The sequence below is a fragment of the Ursus maritimus genome, unplaced genomic scaffold, assembly GCF_017311325.1.
Source record: "Ursus maritimus isolate PB19 unplaced genomic scaffold, ASM1731132v1 scaffold_21, whole genome shotgun sequence".
Lineage (NCBI taxonomy): Eukaryota > Metazoa > Chordata > Mammalia > Carnivora > Ursidae > Ursus > Ursus maritimus.
This window is the reverse complement of record NW_024424564.1, coordinates 51,563,527-51,587,452: the sequence shown is the minus strand read 5'-3', so window position 1 is coordinate 51,587,452 and position 23,926 is coordinate 51,563,527. Positions and strand designations below refer to the sequence as shown.

The following is a 23,926-nucleotide window of genomic DNA, read 5'->3' as shown; positions in this document are numbered from 1 at the left end:
AAATTCACAGTAACATGAATTTTTTTAAAAATGGAGCCTCAGTCTCTGAATGTTAATAAAAATTTTATGAAAGAAGCTGAATTGGCAAAGAGATTCCAGAGAAGAAAAGCATAGTTCTGTTCTGGTCCCAGTGGTCGTGCCAGGTTGGGGAAAGAGATGTCTTCGAAGACACTTGTCAACACTATGGATGCGGATTTAAACACTACCCTCCTCCACCCCAGTCTAAGAATTTACTTTTAGCGATTCATCTTTGGATGGTTATGATTCTTAAACATTTTTGCCAGAATCGCCAATATTGAAAACGTGAGTTCTTAGCAGAGCTGCTTTTAGACTAGATTCTTGGGTTGTTCAGGGGCTTAGCTTTGGAAACTGGACTTTGCAAAAATGTACCTGCCGCAGTAGAATTTTCATTAGACCATAAGTAACAATATGAAATGTGACAATACCTTCAATAGGTTGATGGACTTTCTCTCTCTCTCTCTTTTTTTTTTTTTGTAGGCAGGGTCGTTAGTGTAGGGAGAGGAACGTGGGCTCTGGAGGCACTTGATGGTAGTGGCATGCAGGGAGGCCACAACTCTGCTCCACGAAAGGTGGCAATGACCACACCCTCAGGACCTGGTTTTGGGGCTAGATGAGGTAACTCACGTAAAACGCCAACAGTAGTGCTTGTGCCCGTCTCCCGAGTATGAGCTCAGTGAATGTACGTTTCTTTCCCTCCTCACGAGGTCTTACTACCAAAACCATGAGGGCGTCCCGTCTTGGAGCAATACACCTTCCCTGTTCTTGCCCTTCTGCTGTAAAGCTAGGGAAACTGGGAGGCCTACCCACAATTACACCTACTGAAACACACCCTATCTAAAATAGAAATCATGGCTTTCCTTTCTGGGACGAGGCTTCATGAAAGCCTATCCTGTGAGCCACTGTCCCTCTGGTCCCATTTCCTAGTTATATATGTTTTAAATAGTAAAAAGAGGGGCGCCTGGGTGGCACAGCGGTTAAGCGTCTGCCTTCGGCTCAGGGCGTGATCCCGGAGTGATGGGATTGAGCCCCACATCAGGCTCTTCTGCTGGGAGCCTACTTCTTCCTCTCCCACTCCCCCTGCTTGTGTTCCCTCTCTCGCTGGCTGTCTCTATCTCTGTCGAATAAATAAATAAAATCTTTAAAAAAAAATAAATAGTAAAAAGAAATTTGTCCTTTGGGGAAGACTGAGATAACCATGCTCGGCTTTGAGGCTGGAATTTTAAGGGCTAAGTGAACATCACACTTGATTTTATGGACATGGGAGCCATTCAGCTGTATGGGAAATGGTACTTTGCATATTTGCACGAAGCTTAATAAAACATATCTGTGTTATTGATTATATATTTTAACTTTAGTTTCATAATCTTTTTTGGGGGAAATAATTATTTTCACTCTTAAAAATTTTTGACTTTTTATTTAGAAGTCATTTCGGGGACGCCTGGGTGGCTCAGTCGGTTGAGCATCCAGCCCTTGGTTTTGGCTCAGGTCCTGATCTCAGGGTCATGAGATTGAGCCCCATGTCAGGCTCCACGCCCCGTGTGGAGTCTGCTTGAGATCCCCTCTCCGTCTGCCCTTCCTGCTCATGCTCTCTCTCTCTAAAACAAGTAAATGAATCTAAAAAAAAAAAAAAGTAATTTCAAACCTCCAGAAAATTTATAAGAATAGTACAAAAAGTACCGATATGGTACAAACAATACCCATATACACTTCACCCAGATTTGCCAGTTGTGAACATTTAACCTCATTTTACTTCTCCTGTGATCTTTTGTTATCCATGTGTGGTATGTGTGAATGTTGAAAACAGTTGACAAGATATGTACAGTGTATACATAATTTTTTTCTGAACTGTTTGAGAGGAAGTTTCTTATATATTATGGTTATTTACTTCTAAATACTTCAATGTGTATTCCCTAAGAATAAGAACCATTCTCTTACATAATCACAGTACAGCTATCAACATAAGTAAATTAAACATTGAGATAATTCTTTTATTTAATCTATAGTCTGTATTGACTCATGGGACCCAGTAATGTCCTTTATAGAATTTTCAATTTAAAAATGGCTTTTTTCCACCTTAAAAGTATATAAATGTACAGAGAGTTCACATGACATTCAGAGGGTAAAATTGTGTTGTGGCATTAGCCTCTTGGGGGAAAAATTATATGATATATATACATACATACATATACATATATGAAATGTATGTTAGAATATATTTTGGGGGTGTCTGGGTGGCTCAGTCAGTTGAGCATCTGCCTTTGGCTCAGATCGTGATCCCAGGGTCCTGGGATCGAGCCCCACGTCAGGCTCCCTGCTCATCAGTGCAGGGGGATCTGCTTCTCCTTCTCCCTTTGCCCCTCCCTCCCACTCATTTTTTTCTCTTTCTCGGTCTCAAATAAATAAATAAATAATATTTTAAAAAGAATATATTTCTACTAGTTTTACTTTAATTTTTAGGTAGAACTAGATTTTAGAAAATGTTATAGTCAACTTACTGACTTTTCATTGCACACAGACTGGCAACGGGCATTCTGGCTGCTTCTATCTGGTTCACTGGGGATGCATGTCAATCAAGACAGCTGGGTGAAGTGGTGTGTTTGCTAGAATGCCCATCCCACTGCCAGGATGCTGCCTCCCATCATGAAAGCCCCCGTGCTGTCTACTACCTAGATCTGAATCCTCTAACTGGCCATCGTTCTTCCTGTTTGAATGTAGATCCCCCTCACCAGCTCTGGAGCCATTCCATATCTTGAATTCCTGTCCCGGTTTGGTGGGCTGGACCTAAATATAAATGTTATAAAGAGGTAAGTGGGGTTTTTTTTTCTCATATGAAAATGTGAAATTTGGAATGATAAGAGAGAGGGCACAAGGTCCGGAGAGCTAATCATGTCAGCAGATATATATGGAAGAGGAGGTGGCAGAGCTTGTCCTTACAGAATTCAACGTAGTTAATCCTCAGTCAAAAGGTTATTTAGAGAAGACTCTAACCTCTATGTAGGATATATTTCAGAATAAATGTATTTCAGAATAAAAGAAATAATACCATATTGAAAATGGAAACATAACAAATGAAAACCAGATGGACGTATTTTATATGCGCTGTATTTCAGATCTGGAAATAATAAATTTTAAATTTGAAGTAAGAATACTAAGATGCAAAATTTAAATTTGTTCATTTTTATTTTATTTTTCATGTCTTTCATTGGAAAGTGATCATGTTTTAGTAGCTAGAAAGGAAAGTTTTTTTAAAGATTTATTTATTTTAGAGAAAGCACACACACACACACACACACACACACACACACGAATGGGAAGGATAGAGGGAGGGGGAATCTCAAGCAGACTCCGCACTGAGCGGAGAGCCTGCCGTGGGGCTCCATCTGAGGACCCGAGATCACGACCTGAGCTAAAACCGGGAGTCGGACGCTCAACTGACTGCACCACCCAGGCGCCCCAGAAATGACATATTTTTAAAAGAGATTTTTGTATGAGCTCTTTTGTATCTCATAACTGTAGGGTACGCATGGGGCTCGTTTGCTTTATGAGCTGAAAAAGGAGAGTGTTACAGTATGAACTCTCATGTCTCTCTCAGCTGGAAAGTTCTTTGATTCTAGCGTCTGATTTAGGAAAGACCATTTTAGTAAAAAATTATTCACACAGATTATCTGACTCTAAATGAATAAACCTCATTTTCCCGAGAATTGTGCAAACAGTTACGAGTTAAATTTGATCCTGCAAAATTAGCAGATTTTGGTACGATAGCTTTCATGACTGAGTCTGTCGTGGACACAGTGTAGGTGTCAGAATTCGTGCTTCAGGGCGGAGGGGGAACAGGGACATGTTCAGCGGGTATAAGATGAGAAAGTTTCGGAGGTGTGTTGCCCAGCAGTGTGAATATACTTAACACTACTGAACTGTACACTTAAAAATGATTAAGATGGTAAGTGTTATGTTATCTGGGGTGGGGTTTTGTTTTTTGTTTTTTGTTTTTGTTTTGTTTTTTTAACCACAATTAAAAAAAAAAAGAATCAGTGCAGCAACTCCAACAAGAATGACAAAGTATTAGTCCGATGGTCAGGGACTTCTCTGAGCTCTGTTTAGTCAAAGAGCCATAAGTGGTGGGCTGAGATAATCTCCAGGTTTGTTTGAAAAAATGACTGGTTGTTTTATTTTTATTTTTTATTTATTTATTTTTTTGTGTTGGGAGCAAAAGTCTGGTGACTTTTGCTTTTGTTTCTTACACATACTTCTGTTTTAATTTTTACAGTGAAAATATTAAGTTTTGGGAAAGGGCAGTAGTTAAAAGTTTTAGGGATGCATTATGGATTTGACTTTTTTAGGATACATATAGATCTTCTTATTTTCTTTTATTTTTTTTATTTATTTTTTTATTTTAATGTTTTTTTTATTATATTATGTTAGTCACCATACAGTACATCCCTGGTTTCTGACGTAGAGTTCGATGATTCATTAGTTGCGTATAACACCCAGTGCACCATGCAATACGTGCCCTCCTTACTGGTTGTTTTATAAACTGTATATTCATGCTCTTAACCTAAAATAGTCCCCATTTGTGAGAAGGTTGTTGGGTGGACAGTAACCTAATTTGAATATTCTTTGTTGAAAAAGCTAAGCAACTAGAAGAACTGAAAGCAGGAGCGTTCTGTTTTTGTCTTTTGCTTTTGTTCCTTTCATTGTGAAACATCAATGTAATAGTTAATTTGAGATGAAAATATTTTACTTCCTTCCTTAATATATAAAAGTTACTTCCTTAAATATAAAAGGCTAAATATTTGAAAGAATCAGCTCATAACTGACTTAACTCATGGGGCTGAATTGTCTTTACTGCTGGAGACAGTGCCTTGTAGTGAGCGGACACTGCTCCTTCGGGTAATGTGGTGGGCTCTATCCACGGACAGCATTTCCACCGAAAACAACTAAAATGACTGATAAAAGGTAAAATGTATGCATACATTTTCCTTCCCTAGTGAGCTGGCAAGAAAGTAAGTACTTGCCTAGAGGCCAACACGAAATGGGGATGGAATCAGAAGTGAGCATTCTGTCAAGCCAGCTTTTGCCGTGAGAGTGTTGGCTAAATCCTGGTGAATTTGTGTTTCAGTTTGGTTGGCTATTTGGAGTGAAGGGGACAGAGGACAAAATCTAGAAGGCCTGCCCAAGGTGGAGGAACCTAAGAGAGGACCAGTACATATGAAGTTGGGATGCCTGAACCCTCATGTGAGGATAGGTTACAAATATAAACCTGCATCCCAGAAGGGCGCAAGGAAACCTACCTGTTTCCACACTGGTGTTGGGTGAATAGAGGACAATCTTGTAACTACAAGTCAGTATTTATGCAAGTCTGCTTGAAATGATGCTACCTGTGTGGTCTGAAAAGTGTTAGGCTAGGAGTTTGCTTAGAACTGGTGCTGGCCTGGGTGTGCCCTTCTGCAGGGGACTATGTTTGCAACCCAGCCCTTAAATTTCCACAGATCAAGTGCCAAGTAATATCAGGCCACGCACACAAAACACTGAAAACATGTAAGAGACAGAGGATGAGGACTGCAAACCAGCAGAAACAATATCCAGTACAATCAGATATCCAAATACATGAAATCCGGCAACTGTCAGATCTACAGAACTGTTTTAGTATGGTCAGAGAAGTGAAATAATAGACTCCATGTATAAATACGAAATAAGAGGCAAAAAGAAAAAAAGATTCGAAGAAGTACAGAACAGAACTTCTGGTAGTGAAAGATATGATAATTGTGGATATAAAATTCAGTGGCTGCGTGGAACAAGTGGATGAAATGCAACTTAAAGGAGCATTACTGGAGTGGAAAATAGGCCCGAAGCTATTATCCAGGAAGCCACACAGAAAGGCAAAGAGAGATAAAATATGGAGGACAGATATAAGAGATATGGAGGGGAGAGAGAAGGCTTAGGAGGTTTCTTATTGGGTTTCCAGATATTTAGGGGAAAGGATAGGGAAGGGCCAATATTCGAAGGGGTCTTAAGCCAGAATGAAAAGAAACACCTGTGTAGACATGTCCCCGTGAGACGGCAGAGCACGGGCAGCAGCGCCAGCATCACAGAGAGCAGCAGAGACAGTGAGGGGACGCACTGGGGTGACTTAGGACCGACACTTGGACTGAAGCTGATATCTCAGGCGTGAGACAGGAGGACAGTCTCTCCCACACGCTGGGAATGAAGTATTTGCCAGCCTAGAATTTGTAAGACTGAGATCTCTTCCTATGGGAACGCCAGGACCCTTTTCCTCTTCTTGCCGTAGTCGAGGTTCAAGCACTGATGTCAGGCTGCGGGGACAAGGAGAAACATGTGGCACCTTTGCCTGCCGTGTTCAAGGTCACCTTTAAACCAGATCCTCTCTCTCTTCATCCTGCAAAGCATGCCTCTCATTTCTGTGTATGTGTACTTTAGGTGGGAGGAAAACACTCCCAGGCGGACAGTTGGAAGCAACGCACGCAACAAGAGGGCAGCGAGTGTGGGGTTAGAGCCGAACATGCCTACTGACCTCAGGAAGCACTAAGGACTAGGAATAATGACGACTTTGGGAATTTAAAAATCGGATAGAATTAACATACACGACGGTAGCAATGTATACACTGAGAGGAGGGACTGGAATGGAATGTTCTAGCGTTGTTACCTTGTCCAAAAGGAAGATTAAAAATTTGATTCACTTCAGACTTGGAAAAATACGCAGGTTATAATTTCCAGAGCAACTATCACAAGATTAAAAAGGGAGTGACTGATTCCCAAACTTACAGAGGCAAACAAATGGGATCATAAAAACGGGATTGACCAAAAAGCAGGCAAGAAGCCGTAGAACAGGCAGAAAGAATAGAAATCCCAAGTGTATTGGTAATTGTAATAAAGGTTCCACTTAAAAGGCAGAGATTGTCTGATTAGATAGGAGATAGTAAAATCCGCCAAGAGAAAAACCTAAACATAAGTTTAGAGAGAGGTTAAAAGTGGAAGGATTTAAAGACATACCATTCCAGTGAATACGCATCTCAAGAAAGCTGGTGTGGCTAAGTTACTATCAGATAATAAGCTGTGTCTCCTCAGGGGAGACAGCTGTGAAGGGAAGGGGACTGGAGGGGGTTTCGGCAGAGGCGCTGCCCTGGGGCTGGGGAAGCAAGGAGAGGGGAGGGAGGCTGAGATTGGGAGCGAGTGCGCTGAGCTCTGGACCCAAGCTGCTCTGTCTCTTCAGCTGATGGTGGGTACACAGGCGTTTGTCTGATTTCTGTTCTTGAATATCTTAAACATATGTTAAAAATAGTGTCGTGTCTATTCAATACATAATTAAAACATAAAAAATATTACATTTAATACAGAATCCTGGTGAGTTTCCCCCTCTAGCTCGGGTACTTAAACTTCTGAGCCTCAGTTTCCTTCTATGGAAAATGAAGTTCATTTCTGCCTAAAATGCTCCGATCACTTCCCCTTACCCCAGGATGAAGTCCAGATTCCTTATCATGGCCACGGCCCCACAGGGCTGGCATCTGCCTCCATCTCTGAACTCACCCCTGTCCCCTGCCCTGCAGGGCGGGCTCTGGTCCCCCTGGCCCACTGACAGTAGCCACGCTGGGACGGGCTGAGCTCTGGCCCCCTTGGCTTCATGCCACTGTATGCCTTTGCTTTGTCCAGAGAGCCTTTCCGTCCAGTGGATCGCTTCTGGCTGCTCAGCCTGTGGGCCTCTATCAGCTTGTTCCACAGAGGGGCGGGCTCTGAAGCAGTTTATAGATATATGGATAACACAAGCCTGTGATTCTTGATGTTTGGCTTGGGTCGTGAGATCGAGCCCCACTTAGGGCTCTCTGCTCAGTGCAGGGTCCCTTGGGAGATCTTCTCTCCCTTTCCTTCTGCTCCCCCCCCACCCCATTCATGCTCTCTCTCTCTACAATAAATACATAAATAAAATAAAATAAAAAAAGTAGATGGAGCCATGGGGATGGTACACACATCCGTCGTGAAGTCCTTTATGGAGTGGCTGAGAGTGCCCCCCGGAGTGGACTGGAAACCCCTCAGAGGTCAGAACAAAGTGCTGCAGCAGCGGGGCTGGGGGTGGGGCGTGACCCATCACCTCCACTTCTCCACACGTGACCTTTGTCTCCCTGTCTCCTTGTCTGCAACCCAGGGCGATGATGGCCCCTGACCCACACAGTTGTCGTGAGGACTAGATCAGATGGGGCTCGCCATAGGAAGTGCTCATTGTCAGCTGTAGTTAGTTCCCACGCTACCCTGGGAGGAATAAATGTTGTTATATTTCATCTTATGGGTGAGGAAACGGAGGCATGGAGAAGCTAAGGACTTGGCCCAAGTCCACGCTGCCCGTAGGCGGCAGTGCCTAAGAAATACCTTGCATTAGAAAATACATAATTTAGAAATCCTTATCATTTTGATCTCTGCATGTCCTACATAAGCATTTATTGGGTTAAAACATTTTAACAAAAAGTTTTTATTTTTCTTTTTAAGAGGAGGTGAGAATGAAATGAGTTGCAGTCGGACAGTGAAAGAACTTGAGACCCAAATCGGAGAAAAGGTAATAGAGATCTTTTAAAATTCCTCCCCCCCACCCCCTGTGTCAAAAGTCATTGTTAGCGGAGGTAGATGAAGCAGAATGAGCCACATCTTGTCGTCTGTGCTCTCCCGTCAAAGCCTGCTGACGAATAGATCCTACAACAAGCCCGAGTGAAAGCTTGTGTTCAGACGACTTGCACTGCCTCGCCTGGCGTCTCTTTGGATGAATGACACCAACAGAAGTCCTGGAATATTAATCGCTTTTGTATTAACTTTAGATCCCTAGTAGTAGGGCTGCCCTTTCTGGTTTTGTCTAAGACTGAAGCAAGGATCTCTTTAGAAGGAGAAAACTGCTTTTCAGCAGTAAGTGCCAGTCGAGAGCAGCATGGTAAAAATAACCGGGAAAACTCAGAGTGATGTATATTTAAGTATTGAGTAATTTAGCCACAGAAGCTACTACATGTGTTTGGAATAGGAGCACATAGCCTTGTCCCTCTTTGCTGATTGTGGTTAGACATCATCGCCCACAGCTAGGGAGGGGGGAGATGCTCGTGGCTTTCAGGGGTTGGAATCAGACCCCTTTTAAAAATGCATCTGAGCCTGTCAGTTACACGAGCAGTCTGAGAATCATGATTCAATTTACTCGATTCAATATGTTGGTTTGAAATGTGACAAATTTTCTTTCCTTTTTGAACTCTTCAGAGATTTTCATACATTTCAAAATAAAAAATAGCCAGAAATCCACAAAACGTTTGTCTAAATTTCCCTGGCTGATGCCATTAACACCAGAAAATTCATCTTAATGTGATACTTTTTTAGCATTATATATTCCTAAAAATCTGGTTTCACTATATGTTAGTAAGAACCCTGGTGTAAGTATTTGCTTCTGTTATTGTAGTTCATGTGTTATTCTGTAAGAAATATGTAATATGATTGATAGTATTTATGGTACGTCTTTAATTTGTCTCTTCCTAAACTGTTAATCATGAAATACTCCTGGGAAACTCAGCCATTTATGACAATCATCGTAGCAACATAAACACCATCATGGATCAATAACGTATCATTTTAGTGAGTGTGGTGTGTATGGACCTAGACTGGGATCGTAAATTACCAACAAGAAGGCTTCCATGAGGAAAGCTACAAGGGAACTCTAGCGCTAGTCATCCCTTCATCTAACTCCTTTTTCATCCCAGCCTCCTCCCTCTCATTGTATCAGTGGGGGAAGCCCTCCCACTGGTTAGGAGTGAGTTAATCAGTGGGCTTACACAGTACAGCTTTTAAGCAACTTCTGGAGAAAAGGCTGAGGAGGGGTGATTGAGGAAGCGCTAAATGCCAGGGCAGCTGCAGGGGCGTGGGGGCAGGGGGATGGTTCTTGGCCATGCATTCTGGCCAGCATCAACTGCAGCCCCAGTTCTACCTGGGACCCCTACTCTGGGCAGGCAGGTGGAGTAGGACAAGGCTGACCTTGGACTGTTAAAACAAAACTCAGCTGAGTAAATTTGAAGACCTGATTGGCTTTATTAAGCAATTCATGAATTGAGCAGCATCCCATGAAGCCAAGTAGAGGGGAGGTGCAAGGAGCTGTACAAAGGGGAAGGATTTTGTAGGGAAGGAGGCGGGCGAGAAGTTGTTAGCAAAAGGAAAGAAAGGACTGTTTCAGGCCAGGTCACCTTCCCTCGGTGGGGGGAGGGAGGAAGGACTGGGGTCTTATTAGGTGGATTACCTCATCTTCCTTTGGGAGGGGTGGGGGGGAGGGGGACTAGAGAGGGCCCACGTGACGAATTTACCTCATTGGTGGGGACCAGCAAATTCCAGATTGATTGGCTTAAAATTCCAGTCCTGGAGAAGCTGAAACTTCAGTTAAGTCTTGGTTTGGCATGCTGCGGACAACTGTCTCAAGTAACTCTACAGAGAGCCTGTAGCTTTCTTTTTAATGGGACCCGGTCAGATCTGGGTTTCCATCTTGGATCTCTGCCCTTTACCAGCCTGGCGGCCTGGACAAGTCCTTGTCACTGGGTTTCTTCATCCATTAATGGGATAATAACACCGACCTGGAAGTATAACCGAACTCAGGGGTTCGCTGCTTGGGGTGCATCAAACTGAACACAACCTTTGTTGAAAGCAGAGAACTTGGTATTACCTGTTACAAGTAAGGAGACGGAGATAGCGCTCTACTGCCTCCCTGAGCAGTTACTGCGGGAAGCTTTTATTCCGTGTAGTGAGGGCAGGGGCAGGGAGCTCGCAGAGGCACTTTTGGCTCAACGGCACAGGACTAGCGTGTCAACATGGTAGTGCGCACACCAGCTGTCCCCCCCCCCAAAATGGCGGAAACTCTGTCCGAGGGAGGGGATCTTAGTATTCTAATGAGCTAAAGGTAACTTCAGGACCGCTCCGGGCATCTGCGTAGGTCCTCAGCTCCAGTCCAGCTCAAACTGGCTCACGGAAGGGGCTGTCAGGCAAGACACACCTAGCAAGGGGCTCTCGGGTGAAAGACCTAGTTGGGCGTCTCCTTGGACGGAACTGTTGCTTCTGCAAACAAAACACCTTCTTCCCTGGTTCTGTCCCTTCCCTTCCTCTCTTCTGTTGCTAGCTTTTAGTCCTCTTATTTGAGTAACTTCCCGTTGCATCCTAGTTAACAGAAGTGCTGTCGTGTGGCTTAAAAATATCTAGCATAGACCACGTGGAGCAGCGGGACGGTGCCGGCTGCCACTAGAAGGATTATTACTGCAGCTTCCTTTGAAGGACAGGTAGGAACCCCAGTGACTGTCATCCCTTCCCACCCACTCCCAAAATAAACACCACAAACCAAATAGACTCACCTGTTTGCTGTGTGGAGTAGCGTATTTCCAGTTAAGACTCTTGTCCTGCAAATAGTCCACACACGAGTGTTGGAGACTGAGACGAATACCTGGGAGCTCTTAAAGGAAGGCTCTTTTTAGACATATGTTGTCATTGCTGGGTGATCTATATGGTTTGGGAATGGAAGAATGCTCATTATTTTGTTTTAAATATAAGTCCACATGGCTTGCTAGAGCCAAGAATGCATGCAAAGGTCTCTGAATTTTGGGAGCCAAACTTTGCTAAATGTATGTGTGGTCTAGCCTTCCTAAACCAACAGATAATTAGCAGTTGGCACCCCAAGCCTACCGAACCCCAGTGCTCGTGCTTCCTAATCGTTTTCCTCTGCAGTGAGCTTGGTCCGATGGCTGGTTCCTTGGCCTTTCCCTTCCTCACGTGCACTTAGACCCTCTGACTCAGGTTCACATCCCTGCTCATTCTCCAGTTGAACCCTTGGGCTCTCTGAGCCTCGTTTTCTCTCTCAGTCATGGGGTGGGGCCAGCCTGGATGGTCTCCAGGTCCCGTCTCTCCCCACTTGTGGTCATTGTGATCATGGCTTCACATGAAGAGGTTGCTGTCTGATTCCGTGGGGCTCTGTGAGCCCAGGTACTCCTCAGGCCATCTTCTCGCTCCAGCGGGTCCTGGTCCCCGGTCGGCACTGCACTGGGTCCCACTCAGTAGGCGCTCTGAGTCCTATGCTTGCCTTTTTGCGCTCACTCCCTTGGCCCTTGCTTTTCATTTGGTCACAGATACATGCTTTCCTTTGCTCCTTTTCTGTGCCACGGCTTGGCATCTGCTTGACAAATCCTTGAGTTCTCCAGTCTTCACATTCTCTGCTCTCACAGTCACCTAGGGAAGCAGAGGCATTTAGTGGGAATTGGGCACACCTAGCTGAAATCCAGCCGCTGCAGCCCCTGCAGCCTCTGCAGGGGGGCCTTGGACAGGTGTCTCACTGCTCTGACTTTCCCCCTCTCTAAAGTGGAGACAACAACCTATCAGGGTAGTTACAAGAATGAATGAGAATAATAGACACGAAGCCCTTGGCGGACAATAGATGCTCAGTAAATGTTAGTCCCTTCCTCCATCTATTAGTGAGTGAGGCCGGTTGTCAGGCACTACTGAACCCCCTCTTGCGGTAGGCTTTACCTGCCACCAGTTGGCACCACCTCTGCCATGGAGGTGTTTGGGGTTGCTCTGCCCTGAGAGAAATAGAAACCCCCCAGCCGAGCTCACTGAGACAAGATGGTGCTTCTCATCTCACTGGAGAAGTCAGGAGGGAGTGCAGGTGCAGGGTCGGCTAACTCATGTCTCATCTGGTCACCAGGATGTTGCCACCATTCAGGCTTGACATGCAGGTACTGTGATGTCAAGTTTTTTTCCAGATGCTGTTTCTTCCAATATGACTCTATATACATGGGGAGACTTTTCTCCTGACCCACAGCCAAGAAAAATGTCCCACACCCAAACCAATCATTGGCAACAGCTGTGGTCACCGTGAGCAGCCTGAACCAAGCCTGATTACTTCCTGGTGTGGTGGCTTGGCTCCCGCCCCTGAAGCACAAGGCCACCAGAGGGTAGATATCTGAACAAAATGGAAAATGGAAAGTTCTGTTAGAAGGAGAAGGGAGTAGGGGTAAGTGGATTTGCAGAGGGTGACCAACAGCATCTGCTTCAGCCTCCCACTGAAAGGATTCCCCCAGCCTTAATCCTGTGGACACTTAATTTTTTGGATTTTGCCCACTCTGTAACTAATAGCACCGGCTGAGCACTTACTCGGAGCTGCTCGAAGGGTTTTACTGGGTTAACCGATTTAATTTCCAGAAGAACCCCTCCAGGCAGGTGCCATCCTTCTCCCACATTGACATGGAGGGAAACGAGAACGGAGGGTGAGCATTTTGCCCAAGGGCACACAGCTGGTGGGCAGAGAAGTTGCAATTCCTGCCTTGGCAGCTTGGCTCCAGAGTCCCTGCCCTTAGCCAGTGCCGCCCTGGCTCTTGGAGGGCCCCTTGAGGGAAGGTATTGATGTTCCCTTTGCATTTAGAAAATGTGACTTTGTTATGCCTGCAGGTGGACCCCGTCCATCACAGAGAAGTCACACCTTCACCATACGCACGAGTGGACTTTTTTGTTTGGGCCACAGAGTCATCCTTGCATCCATGTAGCATCTACTCGAAATGGGCATTTGGGAGTTTTCCTTCTCTTCCTCGCTCTGACATCCTACCCTCTTACGGCGTCCTCAGGCGTTTATGCTCCCTGCCTGTCCGGCAGGAGGGCGGGGCTGAGGCCTAAGCCTTACGTTCTTCACGTTTTCAGGTGGAGAATCTGCCAGGAAAAAAAAGGACTAAAACAAAGCTTCCGCGCGTTGCTGGGCTCGCCAAGCTTTGGTCTTGGAACCCTGCTTTATCTTTTGTCAACTCCGCGTGAGGGTAAGGTGGAAGTGCCGGAAAATCTCATCTTGCTCCTTGGGGTGGGGTGAACGCTCACTGTGAGCCACGCCCAGGGCAGTACCGAGAGGCGGGAAGCTGTACTGACCCACGTAAGAGCGCAGTGTACGTGGACAGCAGTCATGCCCCTTCCCCGCCACCGCTGCGTACAAAAGAACTGTTCTTAACGGAAGACCAGCATTCAAGAATGTATAATTCAGGTAAAGACATAAAAAAAGAAAAAGAAATAGACCCATCCAGAGCCCCAGGCTGTTTGCTCTCATACCACGTCACCGCCCAAATCGGGGATGCTTTTTTAAGCCTGGGCGCCATGATGTCAGAACATCTGGTCCACCCAGCCAGCCGTGACTAGTGTGTCTGTTGGACACCAAGAGATCTGACACAGGTTTTTATGGGATTACCCTGGTGCCTTGGAGTTGTATAGATGCAGCCTTAGTCATTTCAGAAGCAATTAGTAAATAATGAGAGGTACTAAGCTGCTCGCTTGGTCTGTAATATCCTCCTGCGGAAGAGACACAAGTGGTAGGTTAGATTCATTTTCTTAAATAGGTGGATTTTCCTGAGAAAGAAATTAAAAAAATTATTGCTCGAGAAATAAACAGTCATTAGAAACGCAACCATTTCATAAACGTACCTTAACATTATAACACCGCATTAGCATGAACGAATGTACTGGAATGCAGTCTGTTTGCCTAATAAAAAGACTGTGTCAAACTCAAAATGAGGCCATTTACAAAAACATACAAGCTTTTGGTTAATTTATAATATTCTCCTAATCCCACTTTTATCAGCTCTACTTTGGTGCACTTGGTATTAATTGCCTATTATAGCAGGTATTTGAACACATCTCCTCTTTCATCTGAAGAAAATATTAGCATATCGTAGAGCTGTTGGGACAGATTGTATCTGAGCCACTTTTTCCTCCTTGCAGAAAAGCCTATCAATCATAACTGAATATAGTGATTAATAATGTTACAGCTCTTATCCGCGTGTCTGTGTGCAACTAAATGAAGAGGAGCGCTTACATTTTGATGTAGAGAATTGCACATAACAAAATAATCAGTTGCCATTTTAGAAAAAAATTATATTGAAAATGCTTCTACCCCAGGACCTATTTTTGGTTGTTCTATTATTAATTTACTAGAGGCTTCGTCAGGAATCTAAAGCAAAGATTTGGTTATATCAGAATTTGTATCATTTCAGACTGTTTATCTTCTTCCTTTTTTAAATCTTCTTGCATGTTCCGTAGTTCGATCAAGATCACAGGGGAGACTGGCCGGAGCACTTGGGCTTCCCCAGCTGGGTGTGCATCGAGCGGCAGCCCTCACCGTGCATGTGTCCCTGAGCAAACCAGTCCTTCTGGGGACTGTGTCCTCGGCCGTGAAATGGGGAAAGAGTAATGCAAGGTTTTTCCAATCTTGTTGCGATTCTTGGCAACAATCAATATAAAATGATCTTACCAGAGTGCCGGGGCATAGAAGTTACCCAAAAAAGCAGGAGTTGGAGTTTGCATTTGGAGGAGATAAGACCTGAGTTGTCACGTGGAAGGGGAAATGACAGTATGTGGTAACTTCTGGTTTAAGGCCACAAAGTGGGCCATGTGCTGAAGGCCTCCACACTTACATCTCCCTCTGGGCTCCAGACTCACCCCTGTCGCAGAGCTAACCACACCTTCTGACGGTCCTCCTCGCCCTCCACAGGCAGCCTTCTTCCCTTGGTCACCCCAGCACTGGAGTGAATGGTTCCACCATTCACGGAGTCATTCTCGCAGAAACCTAGGAGCCTTGATTCCTGTGTTTCCTTACTGGCTCTGCGTCAGCATCTAGTCCCTCAGCGAGTCCCGTCTGCTATGTCGCGTGTGCCGTATTCAGAACCCATCCATCTCTCCATCCCCACTGCCACTGTCGTCCCCACCCTGTGCTTTGTCAGGAACTCCTGGTCTGCTTTTCTTGTTCCTGCTTGTGCCCCATACAATCTCTATTCCACACAACACCCGGAGTTATCTGTTCAAAACCTAAGTCAGATCTCATCAGACTCCTCTGGTTAAGATGCCCCGTGGCTTTCGGTGGCCCATCGAGTAATCAGACACACATTCTGGCTTCTGGCGCTCCGCGTGGAGATTTTTTTTTTTTTTTTTACTAACCTATCTAAAATTCCATATTTTCCCTGACGCTTTGAATGTTCTGAGATTTCTGTTTGTTTACTTGTTTATCACTAGGATGTATGTTCCCTGGGAACAGGTGCCTTCTCTGTCTTGCTCACTGTTGAAACTTCAATGCCTTAAATAGATCCAGGCACTTGATACGACCTCAGGAAACATTTACTGAATCAATAAATGGTTCTGTAGGAAAAGTTGACAGTAACTGGAGTAGCAGGAGACACTGCACGGGACAGGTGCGACCGGCACTGAAGGTGGGCCGTGGACGGGGTTTCGGTGGGGTGAGGATGGATAGGGGATGAGATGTGGGGTGGCTTTCAGGGTTGTACTCCGGCACAAGGAGAGGATGTGAAGGTAGGGGCAGGGGAGATGTGGCCCGGGCAGTGGGGAGACAAGCTCTGTGTCCATCCTGTGGCGATTTTGTTTCTCAAGGCAGGATGGGACAGAACACTTTTGAAAGGTACGATGGAGAAATAGATGGAATATTTGAAGATCAGGTGTGAACCCTAAAGCATGGGGCCGGGGTGGCGGTGGGTGGAGGCTTGTTGCCAATTGCTCACGAGGCAGGGGCTATTTTGGAGGTGGCTGTCAGCAGTGTCGTGGACACAGTTGCCGGGAGGACAGCTGGAGTCTGAGGTGTCTGTTAGTAGCCCTTGGAAGTCACTCAGCGGCAGGAGCAGCCTGCATTTGTCAAGCCCCCAGGTGTTTGAGGAAACCGTGGAGTTCCTGCGAGGGGGTGAGCTCACACCTGGCATGCAGCCCTGTCCTGTGAGTGATCTGGGGTCGGGGTGACAGGGGCCCCGGCGTTCCTCCTGCGGCGCCTGGGAGGGAGCTCCCGTCCTATGAGTGTGGGCTGCATTAGGAGGAAGGGAGGTACAGGAGATGCTGCGTCTAGATCTGGCACATGTTAAAAGCCCTCGGTGGTTTAGACTTAGGGCTTATTTTCATGGCTGGGTCAGAAGTTCAACGACAGCTAAAATTGCCTATTAGAAGTCTTTATATGTTGCAGGTAAGCCCTTTGAAAGTGAAAATCGAATGTGGGAGAAGGTGGACGTGGCCTCTGGCGTAGGTAACAGCAAGTTTCCCTCTTCACCTCAGCTACAAGGAAACCCAAAGCCAGAGTTTTTGGATTTTTGCTCCCTTGTAGCAACTCGGACTTTTAGATTGCTTTACTTAGCTCTTTCTTTAGCTCCCTTTTCTCTGCTCCCACGAATCTCATTTAGATGTCTTTTTGTGTAAGCTTGTTTGATTTTTGGTAAAGGCAGGATTTGCACGCGTTCAGTAACTACATGCATTGTCCTGGGCCCATGGGGGGCGGGGGAGGGCGCCAGAGCAGCGAGAGGAAGCTCAGCCCCGGGCACAGAGGCGAAGCCTTTGTTAAAGGTGAGCAGTGCCCGGCCGCCGCTCCTCCCACACGTCCCCAAATTGAAAGTTTGTGTTTATGGGGTTCTGAATGTAGTCTAATTTTTTCCTATCTGGTTTGGCTCATCTCTACCAGCTGGTAAATAGGAAATGTTCACGGTAGGAAGCCAATACTCTGCAGAGCGTAAACAGATGGAATCGCTATAAAGTGACAAGCTAGCCTGTGCTATGGAGAATACAGAGCCAAGAGTAAGAACGTAACAGTCAAGCCACTTACTTCGTTCCAGTTCATTTAGTCCTGAATAGCGCTTCATATCTGCACAGCTGTGTTGTTCTTTTTTTCCCTCTTTCTTTCTTCTGGGTTGATAATGACAATTTCAAAGAAAAACTTTAATTAAAGATTTTATACGAAATAGCCAAAAGTAGAATAATAAGGAAAATGAGCATTGATGTGTTTATTGTAAGAAAAATCCTTTTTCATGGTTTCATTTAAAAAATTTACTCCTTAAATTTAAAATGAATGTAGTCGTGGTGACAGAAAGGTGCCAGACTGACAGCCGTGGGTGCTGAACCCTTCCATGTTGCTGCAGAGCCAAGACACAGAGGCTGCTAGAAGCCCCCTCCCCCTGGGGTTCAGTCCCCAGGCAGGCGGGTAGGATGCCGATCTCACCCCCTTCTGCTAGAAACTGGGCGAGGAAGGCTTGTTCTGGGGGAGGAACTGAGCAGAAAACAGCTTAACAGGAGCCTATAAGATACCATTGTGGACAGTGAGGCTAATTTCCTGTGCAGATTGTGCTCTGGTGTGAAGGAGCTTGGCCTTCCTCTGGGAAGGGCCACGTTGGAGCTGGGCCTCGAGCAGGATTATTTGCTGCCTGACTGAGAAGTCTGGCCTTCTGGGAGGAAACATTAGGCCTTTTCTCACCTCCTTGAACGTCTGCGTGGTCATGTTTATTTGGGTTCACAGCTTTCCTTCCTGGAGCTCAAAGTGCTATAAAAAGAATTTTAAACAAAGAACTATAGAGTACTAATAACAGCCACTGTTAGCAGTTTATTGAACCATCTGAACTCAGTGGGATACAAATATGAAGCAGTTTGATTTTTCTCTTCTCACTGTTCTCAAGCAGGCGCTAGCAAATGTGCCTTTTCATCCCTTAAGGGTATCTTAGCAGATCTCCTGGCTTTCTGGTCACATCCAGTTATAAACAAGTCTAGCAGAGGCCAATCCGGTTTTAAACCTTGAGCTCAGACCCGGCGCTGCTGGCCATCTCCGCCCCTTCTTCCTACGCAAGGGGCGTGCGTCCTGCTTATTCGCTGGTCCTTCTCGCCTTCTCCCCACGGTTGTAGTTGGGGTCTGTGATGCGGGCTGAGGAAGGGGAGTGTGCCTTTGTCTTCCTTCGTTGGTGTCCTGGTGTCCTCTGTGGGCAGCATGTAAAGGCTGCTCTCTTATAGGGCACACGGGGAGCTATTAGGACTGTGCTTTGGGGGCCTCTGAACTATATGGTTCCGTGATGAATAGGCATAACCTCCTCAACTCTACTCCTGGTTCACCGCACATCCTCAGGCTGCATGGGTCTCGTCCCCTAAGGAGCAGCCCCTGGGAGCGGGACAACTCAAGCCTCCTGCCTTTTTTGGTCTCCACTTAACCCATTGAAAATTTCCACATGCCATCCACGCCAACAGGAAGCGTGCACTCTGCGCTCATCTGCCTCGCCCACTCTGCCCTACTGTCTCCGTCCAGTTCTCAGTTTCTTTCCCCAGGAAGGGATACAGCAGATCGCTGAGTCCACCGGAAAAGGAGATGCCTACATGCCTCTTCTTGTGGGTACCTGCCCTGTCTGTACAAGGATTTCCTTAGCCTACTAAAGCTTCTTCCCCATGAATATTGCAGTTACCCCATCCATCCATCCATCCATCCATCCATTTATCCATTCATCATCCATCCATCCATCCATCCATCCATCTGTCCATCATCCATCCATCATCCATACATCATTTATCCATCTGTTCATCCGTCTGTCCATCCATCCACGCATCCATCAACCATCCCTTATCCATCCATGCATCCATCATCCATCCATCCATCCATCTACATATTCAGCCAGCCAGCCATCTTCCACCCATCTATCCACCCATCCATTTATTCATACATATATACATTCATCCATTCAACAAATGTTCATTAATCCAGGCCCTATTCTTAGTTCTGGATTCCTGCCTACTGAAGACCTTACATCCTCTCAAGGCTCCTGTTAACTTGAGCTGGGCAGGGCAGTGAAGGGATTGGAGGAGTTGGCTGGGGTGGGAGGGAGTAGTGTTACCTGGTATTTCTTGACATGGGTATGTGGTTATTTGGTTATTTGGGACTCTGTCCTCAGCCTTTGGTCCCAGTCCACAATTCCCATCATGCCATTTATGATGTTCCACATGAGACGCTTGCACACGTGAGCTCACTCCCTCTCAGCCACACACTGGCACGGTGCCCTTATTCGTTCCCACTTCACAGATGAGGAAACTGAAGTTTAGTGGTCAGGTTACTGTTCCAGGGTTACCTGGAAAAAAGTGCGGAGTTGGGATTCGAAGTCTCATGTCAGAGCCAGTGTCTGGTCCTGTGCTGCCCTGCCCCGAGGTCCCTTTTGGGAGGGAGGGAGGGAAGCGTTGAAGCGCTGGCGTTGTGGTGGGGGTGGGGAGCTGCTGCAGCCCAGAGCAGTTCCTGTGGCTCTCAATGTGGCTCACCATCATGCCTGGGGGAGGTTTCTCTTCCCCATCTCCCCGCCTTACCCTGTAAGGTCAGATGTTCTCTGCTTCTTGTATAGTACTGAAGAGTCTGCCCTCCATAAATTCATCTAAATCTCTTTTTGAATATTTTAATTTTGCTCCTCTTGCTTTTTTCTCCCCCTCTTCCTCGTTCCACTTCACTCCTATGTGAAATAGGGCTTCATTTCTTTTCTGGAAACGTTAGGTGAATGAGTCCTGGCTTGTGTAGCTATAGTGCAGAACTTAAAGCTTTCTAGCCTGCTTTTCCCCAGCCCTGCTGTCCAGATGGAAGAATCTAGGCTTTTTAGTCTGTCCCCACTGTGGTTCCCTTCCCTAGATGCTTGGTTCACGGCCCATCATCCCCCTTGTCGTTGGGCGTCTCCCCAGCCTGGGGCTCCGAGGACAGGGAGAGGGTCATATACCGCCCTGCTCTGGAGGTCTGTGGTACTGCAATTACTGCAAGGGGGGCGTGGATGCAGTGGGGGCCGGGGAGGAGGAAGGGGGGGGGAGGGGGCCAGGGTGCAGGGGGAGACTGCCAGCTAGCATTAGTGGGGGTGGAGGGGTGCGGGGGGGAGCCAGGGCTGTGGTGGCCGGTACCCAGCCTGGCGTGGGGCTCTGAGAGCCGGGAAGCAGCTCCTGGCTGGGCCTGCGCTGGCGGGGAGGAGGGAGGGTGTTGGGACTGAGTCTGGCACAGGGGATGGGGAAGATGGCTGGGAAGAGAAGACTGCGAGCTTCTTCTTCATAGCCTCAGGCCCATTTCCTGGCTCCCAAGTCTTTAATTTAAAGTTGTAAGTAGCTATTGTTTTGGTTTTCTTTTAAATCATCAGGGCTTCCCCTGTGTTTGTGCACAGAAAACTCACCAACACTTACCACCACCTCAGAGAGAAGAGGGAGTGCATGGGGGAGAGTGGAACAGGGGCCGTGAACTTGTTCTGTAAAGATAGTAAGGATTGCTATCTTTATGGGCCAGGCGTTCTGTCCAACTACTCCACTCTGCCTCTGTTTGTAGGGGAAGCAGCCAGAGGCACCGTGCAAACATGTCTGGGCACCAGTAACATTTACTTGCGGAGACTGTAATTTGAAATTCACCTTTCACATGTCACAAAATACCCTTCTTTTGTTGTTTTCTGACCATTAAAAAATGTAAAGACCATTTCTAGCTCACAGACATACAAAAAGAGATGGTAGGCAAGAGTCTGCCTCATGTGGAATGCGGCAAAGGGAGTCAGGCCTCCAGAGGCAAGGACACCAGGCTGGGGGCACACTTTTTTCAGGGCCACCTCTGGGCAGTAAGGAGAGCAAGAGCACATTTTCTCTCCAGGGAAGCATGCTGGATTTGGAGGCAGTGCCTTCTCTCCTTTTGCTAACCGTGTATCAGTTTTTGCCTCTCTCCCTGGGCTTGGCCCTCTGGAGGGTTCCTCCCTCCCGCAAAGCAGTGGGGATTGAGGGATGGAGCCCGGGAGAGCAGAGGCCAGATAGGGAGGTGGGGACCCTTTTCAGGCAGCAACACACCCAGATGGCAAGATCAAAGTTCGGGCTTCAGCGGTGGGATGGAAGTGTAATTAGGAAAGCTGGAGGGAGGGCACAGGATCCTGCCCGGAAGGAACAGGGGCAGGGCCAGAGAAGGGGTCAGGGCAGCAGGCACAGCAGCTGACTCACTCTGCAGACATTTACAAACATCCACTCTGTCCAGGTGCTGTTCTAAGCCCAAGGACGTAGCAGCAGACAAAACCAAGACCTCTTCCCGGAGTTTACATTTCAGTGGAGGAAGGAAGACAATCAGCAGATACAGAAAGAAATACGAAGTGGTCCAGGAGTAGATGAACACCAGGAGAAAGAGGAAGCGAGGGGTCAGAAGGGGGTGAGTGCAGGCTTTTGTGCAGGCCACCGAGGAAGGCTTGTAGGAGCAGGTGGCATGTGACAGACCTGAATGAAAGCCAGGAGGGAGCTGTCAGGAGGAGATCGGATGTGCAAAAGTCTTGAAGGATGAGCATGCTTGGTGCGGGTGAGAGAGAACAAGGAGGCCTGGCAGCTGGAGCAGAGAGAGTAGGGGAGAGAGGGAGGCTGGGGTCAAGAGGTAGTGAGGGTCCGATCAGATAGGGCTTTGCAGGCCTGGTGAGGACTTTCTAGGCTGTGCGAGAAAGCCTTCCGGGCTTGTGAATTTGAGTAGTTCCTTGTGGCTGGAGCCCAGGGACTGTGGGAGGGGGCGAGATTGTGGGATTTAGAGCTGGCGTGGGGGTAAGCAGGAGGCTCAGAGACAGCGGCTCTTAATACAGACATGTCCCACTTATACCAAAATGGCACACGTCTCGCTGGCCTAGAAAGGAGCTGGATGCTGCCCACGCCATCCTGTTTTTCTGTCTTTACCTTTTCCTCTCCCGCCTCCCCTCCCTTTCCCAGGGAGCAGGGAAATGGGGTGGGGCACGGACACGGTTACTCTCGTGACCTCAGCCACGTGGTTCCTTTATGCTTTTCTCTTCTCTCCTGTCATGGATGGGACAAGCCTTGTACACCATGGCCCTAACTTTCCTGCCTTCGATAAGCCCCACCATCTGCAGCTCGATTCAGATCTTGCCAAACTTCAGTCTGACAAATGATAAGAAACTTGGAGACATACCTCTGGTGGGTGTGAGTTCTGTGCCAGACTCGCTGCTTCCTAGCTTTCCACGCTGGAGACCCATATGGGCTGCTTCGGGGGTTTAAAAAAGCGCATCGCCTCCTGTCCTCCGTTATACCAGAAGAGGTGAATCGAGATTGGGCAGCAGACAAGGTGCTGCGGGTTCTGTGTGACCACGGAGCAAGTGCTCTCTGAGTGCTGCGGCTCCGTGCTTTGAGACCAAGCCGGTGCGCTGAGGGCGAGCATGGGGGGCCGGCCTCACGGCGGTGGCTCGCTGGGCATTCCCGGTGTGGGAGATGAAGATCGTCTCAGCCGGTGTTCCCCCCCTTGTTGAAAGTGGCAGATGTGTCTAGAATTTAGCATGGGGCTTTGCACAGAACATTCAATTAATATTTGTTCAATTATGATATTATTATAATCATTATTACATCGATCCCAGACTGAGTCGTTCTTACATTCAGGATTGGCCCTGTGGCAGTATAGCAAAGCTTCCTCAGAGTGCGGCCTTTTTTCCCAAGCAGGTGAAAAGATGACAGATTCATTCGTTCACTCAATCAGTTACTGAGCCAGACCCCGAAGCCGAAGCCCTGAACCCAGCTCTGGGGAGCTGACGTTCCCGAGGGAGAGACAGACAGTCAAGATGAGCATGAAATCAGTTGGCAAGAAGTACTCTGGAGACGAGGATCAGAGTGTGGGGGGCGGGGTCCTAACTCACACTTGTGGTCAGGAAGGCCTCTCTGATAAGATGATGAACGGGGCCGAGACCTGGATGAAGTGAGGGAGTGAGACAGTGGGTATCTAGGGAAGAATGTTCTAGGCAGAAAGAACAGCAAAGGCAAACGCCTTGAGGCAGGAGGAGCCAGGCTCTCAGGAGGAGCCGCAGAGGGTCTGGGGTGGCCCGAAAACAGTGAGCCAGGGCACAAGTGGGGGAGGGGACGTGGGAGAGCTGCCAGGAGCCAGTCTGTGGAGCCTCACGGGTCTCAGCTTGTGGGGAGATGTGAGTGACGCAGCGTGGTTGTGGGGGACAGGGTCATAAAGTGTCTGGTAGGTGGCATCATGGACCGGGAGGGGAGTCCCTTCGCATGGGTTTGGAGGCAGATGCTGGGGAGGACTAGACCAGTGGCCATTGTCTTACAGCCATTTCTGTTTTTCCTGTAAATAAGGAGCAAGGCTCTTTGGGGGGGGGGG

The 23,926-nt window shown here is 47.2% G+C and overlaps 1 protein-coding gene across 1 annotated transcript in view; it reads left to right on the top strand.

Moving 5' to 3' along the window:
• Positions 1–23,926, top strand: part of EFCAB6 (EF-hand calcium binding domain 6) — a 217,357-nt gene that overhangs the window by 23,193 nt on the left and 170,238 nt on the right. The window contains exons 3-4 of the mRNA XM_008702910.2: positions 2,737–2,825; positions 8,518–8,584. Coding sequence (XP_008701132.2) covers positions 2,737–2,825; positions 8,518–8,584 — 156 coding nt within the window. The remainder of the gene's footprint in view (positions 1–2,736; positions 2,826–8,517; positions 8,585–23,926) is intronic.